Source organism: Sinohyriopsis cumingii, chromosome 1 (assembly GCF_028554795.1).
Source record: "Sinohyriopsis cumingii isolate HCF-2022 chromosome 1, ASM2855479v2, whole genome shotgun sequence".
Lineage (NCBI taxonomy): Eukaryota > Metazoa > Mollusca > Bivalvia > Unionida > Unionidae > Sinohyriopsis > Sinohyriopsis cumingii.
The window spans coordinates 30,034,005-30,059,048 of NC_142961.1; the positions used below are offsets into that span (position 1 = coordinate 30,034,005).

At 35.4% G+C, this 25,044-nt stretch overlaps 1 protein-coding gene across 4 annotated transcripts in view; it reads left to right on the forward strand.

The window, feature by feature from the left end:
* LOC149806620 (uncharacterized) overlaps window positions 1-24,408 on the forward strand; it is a 42,926-nt gene extending 18,518 nt beyond the window's left edge. For all 4 annotated transcript variants that reach the window (XM_089955722.1, XM_089955692.1, XM_089955700.1 and 1 more), the window contains 2 exons: window positions 4,409-4,523; window positions 14,756-24,408. In XM_089955722.1, the coding sequence (XP_089811848.1) occupies window positions 4,409-4,523; window positions 14,756-15,876 (1,236 nt within the window). In that variant the 3' untranslated portion in view covers window positions 15,877-24,408. The remainder of the gene's footprint in view (window positions 1-4,408; window positions 4,524-14,755) is intronic.
* Window positions 24,409-25,044: the final 636 nt, after the last annotated feature.

A 25,044-nucleotide genomic window follows, 5' to 3' on the forward strand; every position in this document is an offset into this window, starting at 1 on the left:
AATTGTTTTGAGAATTCCCCTACCTTTGGTATAGAGAGGTTCCGTTGCACTAGTATATGCCCATTTTTGAAGACAGAATTTGCCTCTGTACTGGAAAAAGATGAGGCTGTTTGTATTCATGTATCAACAAACTGTAAAAGATGTTTTAAGTTTTGAAAGTTAACGGTCTCGACATCAGAATTGTAAGAAGTCAACTTATTCTTTTAATACAGTTGTATTCCCATATCCCCGCTGACTTTGATCAGTGATTGTCGTCAACAACACATCACCAGAAGGAGAGTTGTGTTTTCTCTTTGATGGGTTGCAAAGGTTTGATATTTGATTCAAGATAAGACAATACAAATTAAAGCACTCCATTTTTTGTTTCATGGAAGTTAATTCAAGCAGTCACTTTCTGCTTCATTCTGTTTGTATTGATGAATCTGTAATCATGGCACTTTTTTTAAATAACAAGAAACAAAACATTACTAATGATAAGTCTACTCCAGTTCCAAGTACAAGTGCTGTAGATGAAGATGAACTTAACATTCCAGTTTCAACTGATTACTTATCAGAGGCCTTTTCACCTTCTATGACACATATTTCAAATTCAAGCATGGAGAAATCCAAAACTACTGTAAAGAATTTGAGAACCAAGGAGTTTGGAAAGGGAAATCATCCTCGCCAAAGTTGCAACATAAGAAATTGATAAACTAATACTGCAAAATCCTATGTAGGTATAATAATTGAATGTCACAATAGACCAAAAATTATTGTCTATCTATATGTGATTCAAAATGGAAAACCTAATACTGTGTTTATTGGAAACTTTACTCAGTGGAAAAGCTGAAACAATCACAACATTCTTGATGTATTGGCAGACAAACATATTAAACTGGAAAAAGTTATTAGACTCTCATTAGATGGAGCAAATGTGATGTCTGGGAGACACACAGGTGTAGGGGTATATTTGTGTGAAGACAATCCTTTTTCATATACGCATTCATTGAGTGAGTCATCATATGGCACTTGCATCTCATGATGCAGCTAAAGCTATACAAAAATTCAGATTACAAGAACACAGCCATCACCTTGTAGACCTTCTACAAGTTTTAACAGTATTCAGCAACAAGAAACCAGCAGAAGGAACTGCATGATATTTTGAGTGATGGAGGTTTTGTAATTCATGAGCAGCCTTGTTTGGTGAGATGGCTGTCTCATGGAAGAACTTCTGAATCTCAGAAATAAATATGGCCAGCAGTTGTTCTCAAGCTTGAAGAAGAATATTTTAGTGTTGAAACTGGGACTAGAAAACCTTCATTGATATTCTCTGAATTGTGAAATAAATGCTTGAATATCTAGATATGTTTTTGTTATGGAGTTTATTATTTTTGTGTACCATTGCCATTGGTGCTTTTATTTCCTCTTGGTTTGGTGTTTGCCTGTTTTTATTTATAGATGGCTAATTCATGCTATCTAGCCAGTGTTGATGTTCACTCACACCAAGTCACTAAACCTAAACATTTTATGCAGTGCATGGAAACATTTGAACTATTTACTTTATAAGTGAACTCTCAACCAAAGTTGTTAATTGTGTGTGAATTAAGTTGGTGTCTGACAGTGATAATATTGGAAGGAGGTCACACTATAGTTTGTTCCACACAGCATCATGAATTTTGTCCTATCTGTAGCTCGATAAATTTTCAGGTCAGTCATTAAATGTAGATTAAAGTGCCTAATTAGTTTTAAATACTTACGTGAAATGAATTAGTTTAACTTCTTTTATTAATGCTGACCTGATAATTTACTTAGAGATAGGATGAAATTCATGATGCTTTGTGGAATGAACTGCATCATGGTGTTGACTTATGATACTGTCCACTATGAATGCAACTCCTGTAAAAGTCAGAAACTCATTTATTTCATTTTCTTACTCTAAGTATTGTTTACAGCATAACTTCCTTCATTCTATGCAAGTGATAATGAGATTGATTGATTAGCATTTGTTCTGGTAAAATTAAGTCTTGTATTGACTTTCTCAATCTGTGCCAGTATGAGGTAACAGTAGTAGCACAACCCTAGTGGAAATGCTGTTATAACAAAACAAAACCTGCAACTGTTGTACACCTGTATCAACTGATAATGAAAAGTGATGATGGATTACGATGTCTTTGACCCCTTATAAAAATTTTAACCATTTCTGTGTGTCTTTGAAATTGTCTTCCACCATAGCATCAACAATAATTCAGTGCTTGTACCAGACTGATATAATGAAGTCATCAGTATATCACCAGGCCTTGCAGGAGTACAAATCTCTTGCTGATATTTTGTTGAGGCAGCAAAATGAAAGCTAGCTTGAAAAGGTCTATTGCAGAGATCAAATATTATGCTATAGCATATTGTGGAACATAATCCACAAAAGAAGCATTTCTTGTGGTAAACTCTGAGGATATATATTGCTATTACTTGAATCTAGTCCATAATCACACAAAAGAGGACCTTGGTGATGTGCCCAAATTTGCATTTGTAGGATTTGCTGCAATAGAAGCTATCTTTAACATCTTGTTGTTGCAGCTTCATGGGAACAGAAATATTGTTGTAGGGTTTTCACAAGAAGATTTCTTAGGGTGTCTGCTTGGTTTGAAATAAAAGTGGTACTGCTTAGACATCCAGTGTAGGGGACATCTTGAAAACCTTGTAATTGCTACTTTTTCTGGAAGGATGCTTGTATCAGCATCGAGTTTTCATTAGAAGTCTTCTTAGGATGTCTACTTAGACCTAAATGAAAATGGTGCCAGTCTGACATTCAATATGGCCACCACAGCAGCAATCATGAAAATCATATTATTGCACAGAAAGTTCTATTAACTTAGGGGTTTCACTGGAAGACGTCTTATGATGTCTAGTTTGTTCTGAATGAAAATGCTGCTGACCAAACCTCATTATGGTCACCTTAGTGGCCATACTGAAAATCTTGTTATTCTTTGATGGGTGGTCATATTGATACTGGGGTTTCACCAAAAGACTTCTTATTATAAAAATGGTGTCAATCTGACATCTAATATGCCCACCATGACAGCTTGACTTGGGTTATCACCAGGAGACTTCTTTTACTTTGTGTTTGGTCCTAAATGAATATGCTGGTGATGTGACATCAATTATGGCCACAATGGCAGTCATCTTGACATTTTTTTATTTATTGATATTCCTTCTGAATGGAAAGTCATATTGAAATGGGATATTCATCTGAATACTTGTGTCCAGTTGGGCCTAAATGAAATAATTTCGATCTCTCATCCAATGTGGCCACAATGGTGGCCGTTTGGAAAATTTTGTTTTCACTGATCCTGAATTGAAAGCTCACTCAGCATACGGTTTATACCAAAGACTTCTTACAATATCTAATAGTCATAAATGGCAACAGTGCCAATCTTACTTCCAATATAGCTACATTGACAACCATCTTGAACATCTGATTACTGCCACTGCACCTGAATTGATGGTCATATTAACGGGTTTTACGAAATACTTCTTGTTGTGGCTTATTACCTTAAAATGTCTGTTATTGCTGTCTAGAGGATGATTGATGTTCGTGTTACAGCCCAGATATTAAAATGTGAAAGTAAGGACATCAGCACTAGATCAAAGCTGAATCAAAAACTCTATCATTATTTTGTTGTCTGTTTCCATTAATCTTAGGAATAAGAATGAACTTCAGTTTCTGACTATTCATATTTGTATTATTGTCCATGCTGTCTTCAATATGCACAATTTGGACAGTGTATTGCCTTTCCCTTGTTTGTTGAACAGTGATTTCTTTTTAAGTGTGGTTTAAAGTTTTCACTTCATTTTTTATTGTAAGCCTAACATATTTATACACTATCATCAGGTACACAAAGTTTTCTGTTGGTGTTTTGCTGCCTAAAGATATCATCAGTATTCACAATATGCCATTTTAATTTTGACCCTGTTTTTGTTCATGAATATGAGAAATATTACTCTTCATTATGAATTGGTGTTGGATAGGAAAATTCAACTTTTGAAATCAGAATTTGGTATCAGACACATGGCTATAAAATTTGAACACTTGGGTAGAATTTTCCTATCCTACATCAATGCATATTCCTTAAAGAATACTTAACACACATCATATTTAGTAATTAGCTTATTGTAATGTGTTCAAAATAATAAAATTTTGCTCCCGCAGATATGGTTTTGAGCACAGAGTGAATCTTTTCTGCATGTGCAATTTGTCATATCTAAAGCCACCAGTTAATTTGTCTTCTATGCCAGTCGTTAAGAGAAGTAAAATGTAAATCATGGCTATGACATTGAAAATTATGTCAGTTATAGATGAAGCAACATCTATTTAACAGCTTTTAAAGTTGCTTCATGTACAGATTTTACAAGGTGTATTTTCCTTTGTCAGCTGACACAGGTGAAAAGGATCGGTGTCACAGCATGGGAAAGCAAGAGTTTTCTGCCGGTTTCTTTTGCAACCTTGATTCAACCACTGCCAGGATGCAGTGACATTGTGGATTTACGTACGTAAACCTCTCTTCTGTTAAATTCTGATATTAATTCTTGCTTTTTTTGTGCAAATGGATAATAAAGTAGATATATTAAAACCTGTTTTGAGAGAGATAAAGACCAAGACAGGTGGTCTCATTACAAGTTAGATTGATCTTAATTAAATTTTGGACATTAATGGCAGGTGGTCTCCCGTAAAGTTGGTCTTTCATGTGAGATTTTCACTGTAAAAAGGTTTGCTGTTGTATATGTCATTTTATTTAATTGGATTGTGTTGGTCATACTTTACAGCTGAATGAGAAGTTACTGTAAACTTTGTAGAATGTCAGTTGAGTTTTGATTATGGCCTGCATACTTTCTTTGTCATAAGTTGCTTTTTAATGTAAATGATTATGTCTCTTCTTTCATTTTTTTATGAGGTGAATTTTTTAGTAGATTTTAATAAAACTTGTACAGTCAACCTGAATGGTTGACTTTGAACAGAGTGTGTATCCTGCAAAGTGGAACACTCATGTCAAGTTTATTGGATTCCACCCTGTGAGGCAGATTTTTAAAAAAATGTGAACTGAATTACAGAACTTTATAATAATGTACCCACCAAGGAATATCTTGGACTATTTGAAGGAATTTGGTGCATATAAAAAAATTTGATCCAATATTTTAAATGTCATTTGTTGAAAAATGTTGCAGATTAAAATGTTTGGTGCATTTACAGGTAAAATTTATTACAGCACAAATTCCCAAAAATCACAGTTAATATTAATGTAGAGTTAGATGTCAAAAATTACCAATTGCATTACTACCCTTGACTAAGGCTTGGTTTGCTGTTATATGTACTGTCATTCTCCAAAAAGCTGACCTGTCACTAATGTAGAAATGTACTGATTGTATTCATTTAAAAAATGTCACATTTTGTGCAGTAAAGTCGCAAATCATGAGGAAGAAAAAAACAAAAGTTGTTTTTTAAAATTAAATTCTTAAATGACGAAAGACATAAGATAGGAATCTACCAAACACATTGTCAAACACAGCAATATTATGAAGAAATTTCCATGTTGCCCCTAGTGCACATTTTATTTTCCTAAGCATATTACAAATGATGAAATCATCACAAATCCTTCTAAATGTAGAGAAAGGAATTACTGTATTTACTGTATATGTTAGGCCACCGTATTTGTTGGGACACCATAAATTAATTTTAAAAGTAATTTTTTTGTGCACTGTCTGTTCTGGGACACATCGTTTTTCTCGAGTCGTAAGTTGTGGGACACCTTTTAAATCATTTGAAAATTACGTGTTGGAAATTGAACTCCAGCTGAAATTTTAGTTTAAAAAATATAAAACTGTACTTGAGATAAAACTCTTTAATCCACTGCAACAGCATCTCATCAACACAACCCTTCTCCTGCACACGTACGGTCTTATTTTTGGTACATGAATAATTTTTTTAGCTTTCTCATACCGTGAAAAATTGTTAGAGGCAAACACCACCTGAAGCGGAAACTGCAAGGACAAAAGTCAGATTTTTTCAAATCTGCACTAGTCTTGCTAATTCTCACACTTTTGACGCCCATCTTATTGTCAGTCCATCCAGGAATGCAATCAAAATACATTAGAGTTTCATCCATGTTAATCATCATATTGTCAGCAAAATGATCTGTTTCTCTTCTGGCATTCACGAATTCATCACTTTATTTTATTTTCTCCAAATCTTCTGGATGATGCTGGGTCATCGATGTTAGCGCACAAAGCACTATATTGTGTAACTTTAAAAACTGTTCCATTATTTCACTTCACTTTCAAAATTTTTTGTGAATAGTTGTGAAAAGGAACCAAAGTTAGCTTCCATATCTCGGCCGTCTTTGTATATTCAAAGCTATTAAAAAAAATCTGCGCACTTAAAAGAATCCATAGTCAGCTTCCGAGGTCAGTTTGCTTTGCAATAAAATAACCTTTGTATTGATATCCTTTTAAAAAAATTCCGCTTCCGAGTCCAAAGTCGGCTTCCAACATTGGCTTGCTTTGTAATAAAAATAACCTTTGTCTTTGATGTCCTGTGGTAAGTTCAAAGAAGAAGTTTACTGCTGGCTGCCAGTTGTGTTTATTTACCACCAAGGCTTCTGTGTGCTTGGCATCTGTAGTAATAATTAATACAAAGGTGCACTGGTGTCTGCGGGTAAATAGTAATGATACTTTTGTAACCTGCGCCGGCGAAAAGATTGTCACTTGCACTCAAGTGAATGCGTTTTCAAATAATGATTTTTATTTGCGAGATACTGTCATACATTAGACCTGGATATAAATTAATCTTGGCTATTTTGCACCTAACATCATGCCATGCGTGAATGGCAGTTGTTTTCAATACATCGGTCGATTATTTCCCTCTCATTTGCGAAATCATTTGCTTCACTTCTGGCCTTCACGAATTCATCACATGAGTTTATTTTCTCCAAATATTGCTGGGTCATAGACATATGTGCACAAAGCACTATATTGTGTCACTTTCAAATTTGCTCCATTGTTTCAATTTATTTTCAAAATTCCCGTGAATACAGATGAAAATCAACCCACGTTTACTTCCATATCTTGGCCCTCTTTGTATATTCCAAAAAACAAAAACAAGAAAGGCTCACTTCATAGAATCCATAGTGAGCTTCTGATGTTGGCTTGCTTTGCAATAAAATAACCTTTGTATTGATATCCTTTACCAAAAAAATAAAGTAACCAACGTCGGCTTCTGAGATCAGCTTGCTTTGTAATAAAAATAACCTTTTGTTTTTGATGTCCTGTCGGTAGGTTCAAAGGAGTTAACTGCTTGCTGCCAGTCGTGTTCATTCACCACCAGGGCTTCTATGTTCTTGGTATGTGTGGTTACATTTAACACAAAGGAGCATTGATGTCTGTGAGTAAATAGTAAGGATAATTTTGTAACCCAAGCTGGTGAAAAGATTGTCACTTGCACTCAAGTTAATGTGTTTTCAAATGCTGATTTTTATTTGCGACATACTGTCATACAGTAGACATGGATATAATTCAATCTTGATTATTTTCCACCCAATACCGTGTTTGCATGTATGGCGTCTTTAAGATATCAGTTGACTAGTTCCCTCTTGTTTGCGATTTTGTTGGCTCCAGTTTTCAGTCGGATAACATGTTCAAACCTTTGAGCACAACCACACACAATTGTTTTTCAATGTTCATGTCAATGAACAGCGTGGTGTGTGGTATCGGACATAATTGATACACGCTACAGTATGGAAGCCTACGCCACTTACATGGATTTTGTTGAAATATTTTATTCTTTAATGCTGATGTTGAAAAAAGGAATAAATGATAACAACACAAGGTTAGTCTCTTTGTTTTTATTATCAATTAAGCATTTTATTTATGTTTTATTGCAACGTGCAGTGGGTGGGGGGAAGCACAAATGCAATACAAATTTATTTTGTTTCTTAAGTCATGGGACATATGACCAAAGTGAAAAATGTTTCACCATAAGTTCTAGGACAGGAAAAAAATTATTATTTTATTGTGTCCCAACATATGCGGTAAATACGGTAGATGAATCATTTTAACATTGTTTCTGAGAAAATGAGAAAGCTGACACTGAAGTTCATAAGGTACAGACATTTCATCTGTAATTGCATTTATATGTTATACTTTATAGATTTAGAATGGAGAAATAAGATTAACATTAGCTCTGCATCACATACATCTCGGATGCGTGAGGTCGTGGGTTCAATCCTCAGCTGAGTCATACCAAAGACTTATAAAAATGGTACTAACAGCTCCTTCGCTTGGCGCTCAGCAGTAAGAGGTTAGTGTTAGGGACTGGTCAGCCTGGTGACTGGGTGGGACATCATGCTACATGTCTGTGGCATGATGCCCCAGTGCTAGACATCACTATAAACTGCCACACTGCAGACATTGTAACATAATGACTGAAAAATTGTTAAAGCTATGTTAAAAAATCCAAATCACACACACACACATACATTGACTAAACATTGTGGATGGCAGCACTTGAGCTACGAAAATATCCTGTTGATTTTGAGGTCAAATGGTCCATGGGCAACATCACCAACTGAAAGAAGAAAATTGTTTCTGCAGAATAATACTAGTTTTACATTGCAGACTTGGATCCACATTTGTGGATGGCTTGCACTTGGACAGAGAAAAAAGGTTTCATTTTTGTGGCTAAAGATCAAGGTCACAGCCTGAAAGAAAGGAGAAAAATAGTGTTTTTGAAAAAAAATATTGACGATTAAAGAACTACCTCCCAGTTTCTAATCTCCCGTTCATATAAAAAATCTTAGAAAAGGTTGTTCTATCCCAGTTTGTATCTCATCTGAATTCAAACAGTCTTTTCAGCAATGTACAGTCTGCATATTGCCCTTGCCACAGTACTGAAACTACTCTTCTAAAAGTAGTTAATGACATTGTATCTGCATTAGATAGCGGAAAGATTACAGTCCTCACCCTCCTTGATTTGTCTGCAGCATTTGACACAATAGACCATGATATATTACTTCACTGTCTCCAGCATGTATTTGGCATTCATAATACAGCCTTACTGTGGTTCATGTCCTACTTGGTTAACAGGACACAAATTGTGTCTGCAAATGGAATACACTCCAGCCCAGTAATCTGTGTTGTAGTGTTCCACAGGGGTCTGTTCTTGGACCTGTTCTCTTCATTCTATACACTCAGCCGCTCTCAAGTGTCATAGATCATCATCCAGTGTCTCACCAATTGTACGCTGATGACAGCCAAATATAAAAATTGAGCCACCCAACTGAAGTTGATGCTACCATCCAGGGTGTGGAGATGACATATAACAAGCTGTCGATGAATGATGATAAAACTGAGGCCATTCTGATTACAATACAAAGACTTTCTCATTCACATCCTTTACCTCAAACAATAAATATCAGCAACACCAACATTAAATTTACACAATCAGTACGAAACCTAGGTGTTACTCTGGACAGTACTCTCACATTGCACCAACATGTCATGAACATATGCAAGGCTACATATCTTGAGCTGAGATGCATCAGCTCCGTTTGCAAATATCTTTAAGTTGATGCCACTAAAACACTTATATGTTCATTAGTACTTTCAAGACTGGATTATTGTAACTCAGTTCTGTCTGGTTCATCTCAATATCTACTCCTGAAACTTCCAAACATTCAAAACACAGCTGCTCAGATCATACTTAACATACCACAATCAGAGCACAGCTCCCCGCTGCTCTGTACCCTACACTGGCTATCCATTCGATCCAGAATCGATCACAAAATTTGTTCTCTGTGCTACATTTCACTGACGGACTCCAGTCCAACATACCCATCTGACCTCACCCATGTGTACACACCAGGTAGATACTAACGCTCCTCTTCTGACAATTGTGTACTCATTATTCTCACTAAGAAAACAAAGTCATATGGACAGCGCTCTTTTGCATACCAGGGCCCAGCAATGTGGAATGAATTGCTGACTGAACTTAGACACAAAGACATAGTGATCTCATTCAAGAGTGCTCTTAAAACTCACTTATTTTGACTGCAAGAACAAACTTAAAGACCTAATAATGTTTCCTACCTTAAACATTTTCAACATGTTTTTTGTTTTCTAATTTCATGGTGTTTGTCATATCATTAGATTTTTTTTATGTTTAAGATGTTGTCTAATGTTGTAAAGCGCTTAGAGCTTCTAAAGATTAGGCGTTATACAAAGTCCTCATTATTATCATTATTATTACTATCATTATTATTATTATTATTATTATTATTATTATTATTTATCACAAAAACTTAATGGATTACTTACACTTTGGGTGAGAAAGAAAAGTCTGTTGAGTTTTGGGATCAAAAGTTACAAGTTCAGGGTCACTGAAAGAATTTCTTTTTGCTTATTATCTTTAGCTTAGATTACATACCTTGACTGAAGTTTGTGGAGGGATTGCACCTAATGCACAGAAGCAGTCTGTTGGTTTTGTGTTTAAAATGTCAGAGGTCAGAGTCACAAGGAAAAATTTGTTTTGCAGAATAATTGTTTCTTGAACAAGGCCTTGAGTTAACTGTGTGAATGGCTTGCAGGTAGGGTAATAATGTCTTCAGCATGTTTTTTTATGTTGTCTAATTTCATGGTGTTAGTTTTTTGTAATCATATCAATATATATTTTTTTTTATGTTTAAGATGTCTAATGTTGTAAAGCGCTTAGAGCTTCTAAAGATTAGGTGCTATACAAAGTCCTCATTATTATTATTATTATTCTTATTCCTAATTCAAGCATAATCAGCTGGAAAATTTCAGACCTAAAATTTGACCCTTGATCGGATTGGACATCTTTGGGAAGGCCAAAATGAGTATAAAAAAATTTATCAAAGCTTTACTATTGTTTTAGGGGCCCCGAGTGGCTGAGTGGTCTAAAGCGCTCACTGTTACGGATCACTGCCATCTCACCTCTGTCTGCGTCGGTTCAAGTCTCGGATTCGGCTAATGTGGTTATGTGAGAAAGCTTGCCAGTAGCTTCTCGTGGGTCGGTGGTTCTTTCCGGGGGTTTTCCAGGTTCTTCCTCCACCATTAATACTGGCCGCCATGTATAGCCTATCTTGTGCTGAAAAATGGCGTTAAGCCCTACAACAACAACAACAACAACAACAACTATTGTTTTAGGGGCCCTGAATGGCTGAGTGGTCTAAAGCACTAACTGTTCTGGATCACTGTCATCTCACCTCTGTCTGCATGGGTTAGAGTGTCAGGCTCAGCTAATGTGGGTACGTGAGAAAGCTTGCCAGTTGCTTCTCGTGGGTCACTGGTTCTTCTTGGGAGTTTTCCCAGGTTCTTCCTCTACCAGTTATACTGGCTGCCATGTGTAGCCTATCTTGTGTTGGAAAAGGGTGTTGAACCCTACAGTGACAACGATTATTGTTTTAGTTTCAATATTCATCAAAGGAATTCACTCTGGAAACCTTGTTGATGCACATATTATGGTAAACAAGTATTGGTTACCTGACTTGGTCTTGGGTAAGGGACAGACACAGTCTACCCTTTTTTTGCTAAATGGTTTGTCAGATGCAGGAATAGGTTGCAGATGAGCCTTAGGTATCTTCTGATGGGGTTTTTCCTACCATTTGACAAGTATGACAAGATCTGCAGTATTTACAAATATAACTTTAAATTTTTGGCAACTAGAAGTGATTCAAGATCTTGTGACAAGTCTTATTAATCCCTATAAATGACTAGCCAAAGGAGTTTCATGGGCCAGACTAAGAATGTCCTATCTGCACAATTTTGGAACTACAATTTGATAGTTCACTGACCACTCGTCATCAGCAGGTACCTCAGGAGACCTCCATTTTCTCATAAGAATCCCATTTTTAATAAAATAACAAACAGGTACTTTAATGGCTTCAGTTTCACTAATGGCTCTTTGAAACAAACAGGAGAGCTCAGGATCTTTTTCCTGTTCAACAACAAGTGATTGTTGTTCGTTATACTGATTAGAATAAAGTGAATGAGTAGTTAAAAGAGGATCATTGTGATCAATACATTTTGATTGATCCAAACAAGGAGTGAAAGTGGCCTCATCAAAAGCCTGAGCAATACATGTGTCAGCTAAAGGAATACTTTCCTTATCAACATCATTCTCAAGAGCTTTCTTTGCCTAAGCTCTAGTAACTGCATAAGCTGGGTATAAATCAGGGAATTCTTTTTCAATAGGATTGACTTTCTGATCCAAAACAAAGCTCGTCAGTTACAAGTGGATTAATCACAACCTTATCCCCAGCTAGGTCATTGCCCAGCAATAAATGATTGCCCTCAACGGGTAAATTAGACACTGTTTCAGCTGTCACTGGTCCCGAGACTAAGTCTGATGACAAATTTACACAACAGAGAGGAACATTAACAAAGCTGCACTCAACTCCGTGAATAAGAACACTCTCATAATAAGAAGACTTCTCAGAAAAAGGCAAAGTACCTGATAATAAAAGACTGAAAAGCTCCCATGTTCCTTGAAATTTTAATAGGGATGGGATTGGCTGAATCACTCATGAGCAATATAGAACCCTTCGACATGAATGGTTCATAATTCTCCATAATAAAGTCAGACTGGGGTTTATTAGACACAACAATAGTATTGCTTTCAATACATGGCCATGACCTTGTCCTCTTAGAAATAAGAGCATTTGGAATTGGTCTGCCTTGATTCTGTTGCTTATTTTTCAATTTTTAGCAATCAGAAATAATGTGTCCTTTCTTCTTGCAATAGGTACATGTAGGAAGAGATAATGATTTCTGATCATTCTTAATATGAAACTTGATTCCAAAAATTTTGCCAGATTGAAATTTAGAAGTGCTTGTATTAGGCTGAAATGCTTTTCTACCAGAAGACTGCTGAGTGGAAGATTTACTTACAAAAGAAGCTTTATAAGCTAAGGAATACTCATCAGCAGCATGAGCAGCATTTTCCAATGTTTCAACCTTATGTTCATCAAGATAAGTCTTAACATCACCATGGACACAATTCTTGAACTCTTCATGTAATATGAGTTGTCTGAGATTTTCATATTCTTGATCAGCTTTCTTGGCTAAACACCACCTATAAAAAAAACTGCTCTTTTTTCCTGAATTTTGGGGCCCCGAGTGGCCGAGTGGTCTAAAGCACTCTCCGTTACGGATCATTGCCATCTCACCTCTGTCTGCGTAGGTTCAAGTCTAGGATTCGGCCAATGTGGGTATGTGAGAAAGCTTGCCAGTAGCTTCTCGTGGGTCGGTGGTTCTTTCTGGGGATTTCCCTGGTTCTTCCTCCACCATTAATACTGGCCGCCATGTATAGCCTATCGTGTGCTGAAAAATGGCCTTAAACCCTACAACAACAACATTTTCCTGAATTTTTGCAGATAAGCCTCAGGGACTAACTCATAACCCTATATGATGCATTCCTTAACCAGATCATCGTCAGCAGTTAGTTGTACTGACAAAGATGCATAGATGTGTTGGGCTTTGCCAAAAAGTGCACTCTGTAATAATAGAGTCCAATGCTGCCTCTGCCATTTCATATTTTCAGCAGTGAGGGTCAGAAATTCATACTTCTGGAAAAAATAGAAGTTTGTTACAAGTTGACATGGCTTTATATCACATAGTCCAGGCAGACCTTGACTCAATGATTCACACTCAGAGAAAGATTAAAAAATAAAAAAGTTGTTTATCAAAACTTTCACTGATTTTGGAACAAGGTCAGCAACTAGATACAATGTTTCTATTATTAGTTATTTATATCGAAAATTAAAAAAAAACAATCAGGTCAAACAGAACTGAACTCAAATTCTGGACAATGTCAAATCCAGTAAACAATGTAACATTACAATAGCATGTAATGGGATTAAATAAATTTAAAACATCAGACAAGCAAATTAAATAAAATATACATAACACTAATAATAGAATATGCCATTCAGAATACTGCTCCAAAAATGGAAAATCATATCAACATTCATTTTTCACCAGAAGACTTCTTATGATGTCTGGTTATTACTAAGTGAAAATGTTGTTGTCCAGTATGGTCACAGTGGCAGCCATATTAAAAAACCTAGTTATTGTTATTCCTAATGAATGGAACATAATATCAACATCTGGTTTTTACCAAAAGACTAATTATAATATCTGTTGGTATTGAATAAACATGACTCCTGACATCAAATGTAGCTGCCATAATGAACATACTAAAAATTTTGTTGCAAATTTTCCTTAGTGTCCATCCCTTCAAGGGATTTTTTTAAAATGAATGCTGGATAGGTTAGTGCATGGTAGACACTTTGCAGCTTTAAACTTAAAATATTCATCCTTGCCCCCTTCATCCTACGTCCACTCTTTTTAGTCTATAGTCACTTGGACTATGATATTAGCATATGAGGTCTCTGCAGAACTGTTAAAGGTATAATGGTAAATGTACACATCTTTTGACCCGATGACAGCCAGACAATCTGCTTTATCAGTATATTTATAAAATCACTGTATTTACTTTAATTACATAAATTGCCCTTTAAAAGTGGTCAAATTAGTTTTAAAAGTAGTATCTTCAATAAAAGTGTGGTGGTGGTGAGTCAAAGTGAGAGGCAGCTGTAGTTATCTCACTGTAGCTTATTAGCTATGGGAGGACACTACATATATTTTCTGCAGTGCTACAAAAAAGATTTCAGATGAGTGCTGTATCATTATGGCTATTTTATCTTTACAGCGGAATGTAAACTACCAGTCCTGCAAGATATATGCCGGGTTTGTATCAGAAGAATCCTCAGAACCAATATATACAAGGAACACCCCAGCTTACTTGAAGGCATCAAGCGAGTAAAGAAACCCAAGAAACAGGCCCAGAAGCCACGAATAAATATTGCACCAATGAATATGGGTGTGATGATGTTGCGTCAGTTTGAGGACTTGGGGGAAAGTGACATAGAGGATGATTGGCAAAATTCAACTGATCATCATGATCATCAAGAAGATAAAAAGGAGCTTGAAGATGAGGAGGAGGATGAGGATGAGGAAGATGAGGAAGACATTGCAGAAGAGGCATTACATAAAAATGGAAAGAATGAAAGCTACATTATTAAGGAGGGAGCAGAAGATGATGCTGAACAAGGAACTGATACAGAAAGTGATTATGAAAGTGGAGATGAAGAAATGCAAGACCTAGAGGATGTTCAAAAGCAAGGCAAACAAAAAGCACACAATGGGGACAGAGAAAATGAAATTGTCAAGACAGAGAAGAATGAGACTAAGGATGTAACAATTACCAGATCCAATGATAATAGTTCACCTGTAAAAAGTGACAGTGAATTAGATGCCATGTTTGAAAAACAGACCAGGTCTCAGTATGAGAGGAAAGATCATTCAGACTTGGAAGCCCACAAACCAGGCACAGTGATGGAAATCTTACCAGATCGGATCTCACCACCAAGTATGTTGGATGATGAGGAGGAGGATATTGATGCAGATGACCAGCTTATGACATTTGCAGAAATATTTCAACAGGCCAGAGCTTACTATCGTGCTCAAACTATGTCCAAAGCACGATGTGTATCCACTACAAGTGCAGACACTTCCGAGACCTCAGGAATTGGATCATACAGTGAGGACAATCTTGAAATTGGAAGTGGTAAAGCTTCACCAAGTGGCAGTAGTGCTGATAGCATCGCTGTACAACCAATGGACTGCAATGAGACTAGTCCACAGAAAGAGGGACAAGAGCAGAAGGAAGCTCCTCCTAAGGAAGCAGTTGGCATGTACATGAAACAAAAAGTGGACTTAATGCCTCTGCCTTCTGCCCTTAAGTCATATTTGTTATATTATAGAAATTGATCATTTTTACAAACCTGCAAATGGACCATTCATTTTGTGATATCATATAAAGATGTAAAAATTGTAAATATGTTACTTGTTTATGTAAACTGCATATTTTTTGTTGCATTCTGAGCACTAATAATGGCAAGATTCTTTGTTTAGGTGCATACATGCAAGCATTTTGTGGCTTATACTGATTCTTTTCTACACATACAAATTTAATTCTTTTCCAAGAACTTTCAACGAAAAAGTTTGCAACAGAATGTAGGTAATCTAGTCAGATTTGAACATAATAAAGTTTGAATTATTTAAGAAAATGTTAAATTGGTACAGTTTTTGTTACTGTGCAGGTAAATATTTTACATTGTAATGCATATTTAATAAAATAATTTTTCATTGATATTGCCATGAATAATTAGGTCCTGCATTTAAATGTGGAAGTCCTATGATAATCACTTGCCTCTGATTGCACATTGTGCACAGCACAACTTTACTAAGCTTTGTTGGATTACACACATCTTCGTATTGATTAGACTTGAATGTATTTATTTTCAGTTCTTCCACAACATCATTTTGACAGGTTATATGCCATGATTGTCCTTTCTTCTAGCTTTTCTTTCTGCATCAAACTTTGCAATTTCAGCCATGTTATTAGGGTTCTTTATATTGATAAGACTTTGAACAAGTCCTGTATTCCACATCACTTTTAGAAAAGTTATGGCTTCTGAATGTCTGTCTTCTCCAAACTTTTGTATTCCAATAGATGTTCTGTCTAAAGCTCCACAAAGCAGATTGTCGATAACACTGCACTTTTGCATTGTACCCATCACTACCAGAACGAGTTAAGTTAAAAAATAACTATTACTACTGTATGGATCACAATAATTGACTTAAATTATTTTATCTATCTGCATGTGTCTGTATATCTGAAAACCTCAAGTATTTAATACATTCAACATTTCTGATAAAGTTTGAAACACATGGGAATAGAGTAAAATATTTTCCCACTGTGTTTATACTTGGAGAGTGCCTGGCAATATCAGAAGTAAGGCCTGAAGCAAATTTCCCACTTATTCTATGCAGAGGATATTTTGATGAAAATTTAGCTAGATATATATTATGAATAAATGAAGTACTGTGCTGTAAATTAATGACATATTCTTGCTTAAGGTATAAACTTCAAACTGCTGAAAATATTATAAATAAACTTTATTCATGTATAAATCATGAGTAGATGCAGTGTCACATACATGGCCATGCCCCCTGTCAAGGTCATCTAGGTCAAATCCGAGATTGATCCAATTGTATGATCATCATTTAGCTCTGTAATAGTTACTTGTACAGGCAGTTTCATTATTAGAATAAATTTTCATGAAACTTTATTTGGTTATTTATGTCTATGATTTTTAAGTTGAGTGTAATGGTATGCCTGTCATGATGTATTTTTACACGTACAGCATTATTCTGGTAAATCAGCCCCATCAAACCTGCATTGATACTGATGGACAAGTTGAGGGTCTGATGTCACCTATTCATAAAATCAAAGAATGTTTGCAGACAGATACATCTGCAACACAATGTTGTACATTTTAGACATCGATATTACACATATCTCTTGAGCTACCCTTGGTTGAAGGATCATTTGGCAATATGTACTGAACACTTTCAGCTCAAATCATGTTTGCCAACTTGTAAATCCACACAGAATATCAACCGACATCTGTGACCATTTTGAAGTGAATGGCAATATATGGCTGTTACCATACACCAGTACATGTCTAAACTGTATGCTTGTGTGATTGGGATAGATTTGTATGCACATTTTATTGAATAGGTGACATGCAGCCCACAAGTTGCCTGTCAGTGTCAAACAGGGTCTGGGGATTTATTGGACTAATTCAGCATAGTACTGGTTATACTTAGTACCATGTTTGCATCTTTTCAGTTTGCATATAGCTATCTTAGCATTTCTATGAATCATTTAAGATGTCACTATGTTTTGGCTTCATGGATGAATTGTTTGTGAAGTATGCTTTTCATGTAGTTTTTATTCTGCTGCACAAGGTGTCAAAACTTTCTGTGGATATCATTTGAGTTCATTAATTACCCCACCCAATCCAGTCATATGATATGCCACTTGTGGTGATCTTCATGTAATTGTGCTGTAGAATTTGACTTATACTGCCTTCAAGATAAAAGAACTATAGCCAAATGAAATGTGTATCAGTTGATAACAGATTCATTAAAACAATTTTTTTTATATGGCATTCATTTATGATTTATGTTTGTTGTGACAAAATTATTCCATAAAGATTCATTTACTAGTGGATCACATGATGTTTCAATGCTTATTTTATTTTCAGACAGGGAGTAATTAGTTAGGGACTTGTACTTTAATTGTGAATACTCTATTTCCATCACCCTTAGCCATAAGTGTATGTAAATCGCCTTTTTGAATCTTTCTTTCCTGAATCTCTGATATATTTCTGACCATGTCAACATAATTTTTTTTTGTTGTTGTATTTAATTTTCAGTTTAACATTCTTCATCATAGCTACATACAGGATTATAAAGATTGATAAGTTCAGATGGAACATGAGGCATGAGTTTGAGGCCAGTTTTAAAAGTCATTGCTTAACGGTCAGGATAATGTTTGATGGAATGCAAGGACAGGCTGGAGCCTAAAGGTTAAAAGTTGTTGCATTGTTCAGGAAAATGTTCACTAGAACGTGAGGAAAGAGTTGGAACTGGAGGGTTAAAATGTGTTGCTTAGTGTGCTGGAAAATCTTAGCTAGAATTTGGGATGAGTACGAGCCCACAGGTTAAAAGTTGTTGCAATATTTGAACTTGGCAAAACAGGTATATTCATTATTCTTACATTATATGTTATTTTAATGAATAAACTCATAATGTATTTCCCACAAAAAGGGTTTAATAATAAAGGAAAACGTACTGCATAATTCCAATGTTTTAGTCAGGCAAGACATATGCATATATATAAATCTTTTTGCTGGAGTCTGCGCAATTTTCCCCCTATTTTTGACCATTTTCCAGCACATCTCTAGCATGTTATAAACCCTTTATGGCAAGTATTATTTTCTTTCTAAAAATATTTATTTTGGGGATGGGTGAGGGGGGTTAGAAGTGGATGAGCTTGATATCAAATACTATGGTTAATTTATTTTTGATGGTATCAGTTTTTGTGGTTTTGAAAATAAAAAATGCCTTTTTATGGGTACTTAAATTAATTTACATCTGTCCAAGTTTGTCTTTTTGTTGGTATTTCATGGATATCTCCACAGATATCCAAAATAAATGATACAGAAGTACAAAACTATGCTGACAACAAAGGGTGATACACTTGAATTTTGGTTTTAAAAAATAATGCCATTATGAGCACAGATCAAACAGCCACCAAAATCAATCGTGAACAATGAGTGCTGAACAACCAACGTAGCTGATGCAAATATCATTAACAAGCAGAATGGTTATTGAATGACATCGGTATAATCTTTTTCTTAAGCAACTGTTTGTACACCTGTCTCCAGTGACCATGACATTAAAACTAGAATACAAACTGTAGATCATTTCATTATTTGTTCTTTACTTTTCAAAACGACTAGTGCTTAAATACTTCACACACTTTCTCTTTTCTCTCTATCCTTAATGATCTCAATAAACATCAATTAAGGCATTGAGTGAAACCAACATTTAACATGTACTGTATACATGTGGATTGGAACAATAAACAATAATTTATAATTCTTTTATAATTGTTTTTCAGTTTTTAAAAAATAGTAAGTACATGTTAAAGATAATATTTTCTAACAGTGAATTGCCAAATGACTGAGGTTTTAGGTTTTGCAAGGAATGTGTCAGCAAAAAAATGGGGTGGGGGCTTTCTGCATTAGAATTGGCTCATTTTAAAATGTTTTTAATTTGTGGTTCAGCACAGTCATTAGTCCATGAAAATTGGTACCACACAAAATGGTAAAACCATTGCACATTTCCACTAACGTCATGTCTAAGATTTTCAGTTTTTGTGAATGGAAAGACACTGCGTGTATGCGATTTAACCCAAGTATACCTAGCCACAGCCACTGTAAGGTATCATTTCATTCAGTATCATACATCATGAGTATTTATGTGTACCTAGTGACAGCTACTGCAGGGTATCATATATGCATCACAAGTACTCCAGTAGGCCTAGCTATGGCTCCCGCAGGGTGGCATATACATTGCATGATGATGAGTATGGCTAGCTACAGCCTTGGCACAGTGGCATATATGATGCATCACGAGTCTTGAGTCTGCCTAGCTGCAGCCCTTGCATTGTAGCATATGACCATTCATTATGATGCCTGAATACTTGAATATGCCTATCTACAGTCCTAGGCATGGTAGCATGTGACCATTCAGTATGATTCATTACAATTACTTGTATGCCTAGCTATAGTCAATGCCACGGTAGCATGTTAACATTTAGTATGATTCATTACAAGTACTTGTATGCCTAGCTACATTCTATGACATGATAGCATGTGATGATTCAGTATAATTCAATACAAGTACTTGTATGCCTATCTACAGTCCTAGGCATGGTAGCATGTGACCATTCAGTATGATTCATTACAATTACTTGTATGCCTAGCTATAGTCAATGACACGGTAGCATGTTAACATTTAGTATGATTCATTACAAGTACTTGTATGCCTAGCTACAGCCTATGATATGATAGCATGTGATGATTCAGTATAATTCAATACAAGTACTTGTATGCCTTGCTACATTCTATGACATGGTCGCATGTGATAATTCAATCTGATTCATTATGAGTACTTGAATACCTTGCTACAGCCTATGACATGGTCGCATGTGATAATTCAGTATGATTCATTATGAGTACTTGAATACCTTGCTACAGCCTATGACATGGTAGCATGTGATAATTCAGTATGATTCATTATGAGTACTTGTATGCATTGTTACAGCCTATGACATGGTCGCATGTGATAATTCAGTATGATTCATTATGAGTACTTGAATACCTTGCTACAGCCTATGAGATGGTAGCATGTGATAATTCAGTATGATTCATTATGAGTACTTGTATGCATTGTTACAGCCTATGATATGGTAGCATATGACCATTCAGTATGATCCATCATGAGAACATTGTCAAGTCGATTCACTTTAAAATGTTCACTAAGATAGAAAACATTTACATACTTAATGTTGAACATTTCTTAAAATACCTGGTATTCTATATTGCTATCACAATTTTGTCATGAAAACATTCATTTGTATGATTTTGTTTAAAACTGTATGCATTTACTTTTTGAAGTTTGATTTTGTTCTGTTTTAGTGATTTTCCTTTTGTTGACGTGTTTAATTTATTTATATGTCTTTGAGCTTTTGTGCAAGACTCAATACCAAATAGAATTTGTCTTCAGATATTTGACAAGTAGTCAAAAGATATTTATGCTTGAATTTGCTATCAGTTAAATTCAGCAATAGATGTATAGTTTTCATATATATATGTGATATTGATTTATCCTATACTATTTATCAATGCATCTCATACCTGCCAACGTCCCCGACAGTTTTGGGTTTTTTTTGAGACTCATAAAGTGTCTTTTGGTTCCAAGTGGGTCATTGTGCTTGAAATACATTTGAGAAGAAGCTTTCAACAGAAAATCCCTGGAAATTTAAACCTGAATAAAAGAAAACAGTTTCTTTGAAGCATTTAATATACTTGTCAGATATTTTTATCCCACACATAGGTGTACTCACACTTACCTAATCACAAGCACATGGACATTAAATAACAAGAAATATCATGTTTCTGTCTTTAAAATCGATTTGACATTTAAATACAGTCTTAATTAGATGCAGTCATTGCCACTGTCAATAGTTCATTAGGGTTTGATGACTGTGCAGGAATAATTTGTTTTCATCTTTTCATTCATTAGAGACTGGACGGTACTGTTGTTCAGACTTACCCAAAAATTCTCATTGAATTATTCTCAACATAGAAAATTATCTGTATCTGGAATGCTGTGAGGGAGTGTCCAATATGCAGGTCTGACAAATTATTGGCAACAAAATGAAATTCCAGAGAAAAGGTACTTCTAACTTTTCTGACAGGGTCTGTCAATGATTGTTTAAACATGATAATTAAATTTTGAGATTGAACTTTACGCATTGTCCTGACGCTGAGTGATGTTGCCATGTCGACAGATGTCATTCATTCCAGAATGAAGTTAATATATTGTTCATATTATGTGCAAATAATAAAATTCTCCTCTTTCTTGAGGTACTTCACAAAGTCAACTTTAGTCAACTTGGAGTTCTGAAGTTTAATTTCTCTGGGCTTTGATTGATTCACAGATGGCTCATCCTTCCTTGAATCACAGCTGCATTTTGACATTTTGCCTTAAAAAATGAATGACATGTGTACACCATTCTGACTAGTACCCAAATAATGTTTTACATTATTTATATAGGGAAAAATTCAACTTCAGAGAAACATTGCCACCGATCATCAACTTGCTATTAATCTTTAATGATGGATTACAGTCTCATTCAAGGCAATATTTAACAGGCATTTCTTTGATTTATCCAGCTTTAAATGAATTGGGTTGTTCCACTTAGTGTGCTTACCTATGCAAACTGGCTTATTGGGCTGTCATGCAAGTGCTCATAGGACTTGATTCTTAGCTATTGTCACCAAGTTGACTAATCTGTGAAATGATAGTTTTGATTATTTATGACCACCTTATGTTTTAATTGCTTGTATGACCATCAAATGTCAAAACATCCCCATTTTCACACGAGCACTAGGAATATTGTTTGCAGTTTATGCAGACTATTAGCATGTATCGTGGTGGTAAGGAAATGGTCCAGTCAGAAATTGTTTTTGGCAAGATGCATAGTGTTACGACTGTTATGACATTTGGACTTTTGCAGGTCTTCATCAGTGTATGAATTGCCCAAAAGTAAATAGGACTTTCATCCATTGCCTGGGAAAAGTTCTTAGTTGTTTGTCATGAATATGAAGTAAGTTTTATAGTGTCAAAGTAAGTGTGAGTCTTGATTTTAAAGTTGTGCTTAAATGTGCATCATTTAACTGAATAGTCCTTTTCCAGTTCTGTGTATCTTGCACCTACCACTCAGTCCTGGGTTTGTTTTCATGTAATAGCCCACAGATAAATGTGTCACCCCAAGTTAAAAATAAGTCAGGTTACTTTAGGTCATAGATATGGCACAGTTACTTCACTGCATACCCAATCTTCACATGTGGATGGCTAGTTAATTGGAAGGATACTAGTCTATTGTTTTGTCCTGGCACAACTGCAGAGTGTCATCATCAGTATTGAAATTGAAAGAGCTATTCTTACAGCATATAGCTTTAACTAAGCGTACTTCATGGTCTCAGCTTTATTATTATACCACCCGTATGTAATATGGAGGGGTATATAGCTATTGCTGTCTGTTTATCAATGTCCATAAACATTTTCATTTCAGGAACAGAACTTGTACTTTCAAGGTATTCAACCAACTTGGTACAGAAGTCAAGTAAATTGTACAAGGTGTCCATTTATAAGTGGGATTTCTGCATTCAGTATGTTACTATGGAAGAAAAGTGTAGTAGTAAGGAGAACATAACTTGAGATTGCCAGAAAATAGGCACAAGTTGTTTACAGACCAAGAATGTTGGATCATAGGTTACTTTCATTAGAAATCTTAACATAAGCAGGCGATCTGGGGGAATATGATGCCACTAGATGACTCTTGTAACAACCCATTGGGAATGGAATTCTAAATTTATTGTGAAAACCAGAACTACATTGGTTTCTTTTATGGGAAAGTTGACAGGGCCTTGTATTTGAATGACCTAGGTCGTCACTTCAGACACACAGCTCTGGTTGGATAATTTTGTCAAGTTTACCCCCACCCCATCACATATTGTGCAGTCATTTATATGATGTTTTCTTTATCAACTAATCCCATATATTTCTTAAAATTTGAGTCTCAGAAGCTGATAAATGAGTGTGAAAAAGAGATGGACATTGACATATGCAAAGTGAAGTAATAATTGGCTTCGCATAATAATAAACCCCCCCGATACATAAAATGCATTGTACATAACAAGTATATTTTGTAGATAGAAAATATTGGCATACCTTTAGCATGCACATGCACAAACAAAAAGAGTGAGACAATATTTATAATTGGATGGTTACAACTGATTTATCCAACAACTACAATATAACCAATTTGAGAGCACAATATATTTTGCTCTGAATTGTACAGGTTTTTGTTTTTCTTAAAGTTCAACTTCCTTGTTTTGTGTGTTATGTTCACTTTAATCTGCCATTAATGTACAGGATTATGAAATTAAATGTCAGACTTTTCCTACAGGAATTAAATGAATAATTTTTTACAAATGAACATGTACCCAATTTAATTACTGACATGTAATCTGTGTGCAAATACATGTAAAGGATTGTTATGGCATTGTCCATATTAAATACATATTTAGAATAGATTTTGTTACCTTTTGCTCTAATTATCTTTTTCATATGCCATTCTTGAAATATTAATATATACCAGGAAAACATGATTCTTTTTGGGGGGATTGGGTTGTTGTTCAAGAGCTTTTGTTTAAAAATATTGCTTGAAAGATTCGTCAAACTTCTGTTGAAAAGTTGCATATAAGAAGTCAGAAATTTTCTTGGCAAAGAAGTGGTTGCTTTAAAGAGGTTTGTTACCACAATGATTTAATTGACAGGACCCTTAATAGTTAGCTGTTTAAGATGGGTGTTTGCTCCACCATCTTGGCTATTTTGACTCCCCTTGCTTACAGTGGAATGTTTAATGCTATGGCATATCCTTGCTGTCCATGGGACCATTCATTTTCCTTTTGTTACAGCATCTCAGTTCTTGCTATTCATAATTGCACCAGCTCTACAAGTGGGTTGCTCTAGAGCAGGCATGTGCAGCTTCAGAGTTTAAAGCGTCACCCTGTGATGTAAATAAGCATATAAAACCTGGTTGTGGCACATGCCTGCTCTCAAGGTTATATTTTAAGAAGACTTTATAAGGGTTAAACGGTTGGTAAATCGTTCTTATGAATTTAGAGGATGGATGCAGCCCACATCATGTCTGAAAACAACTTACTA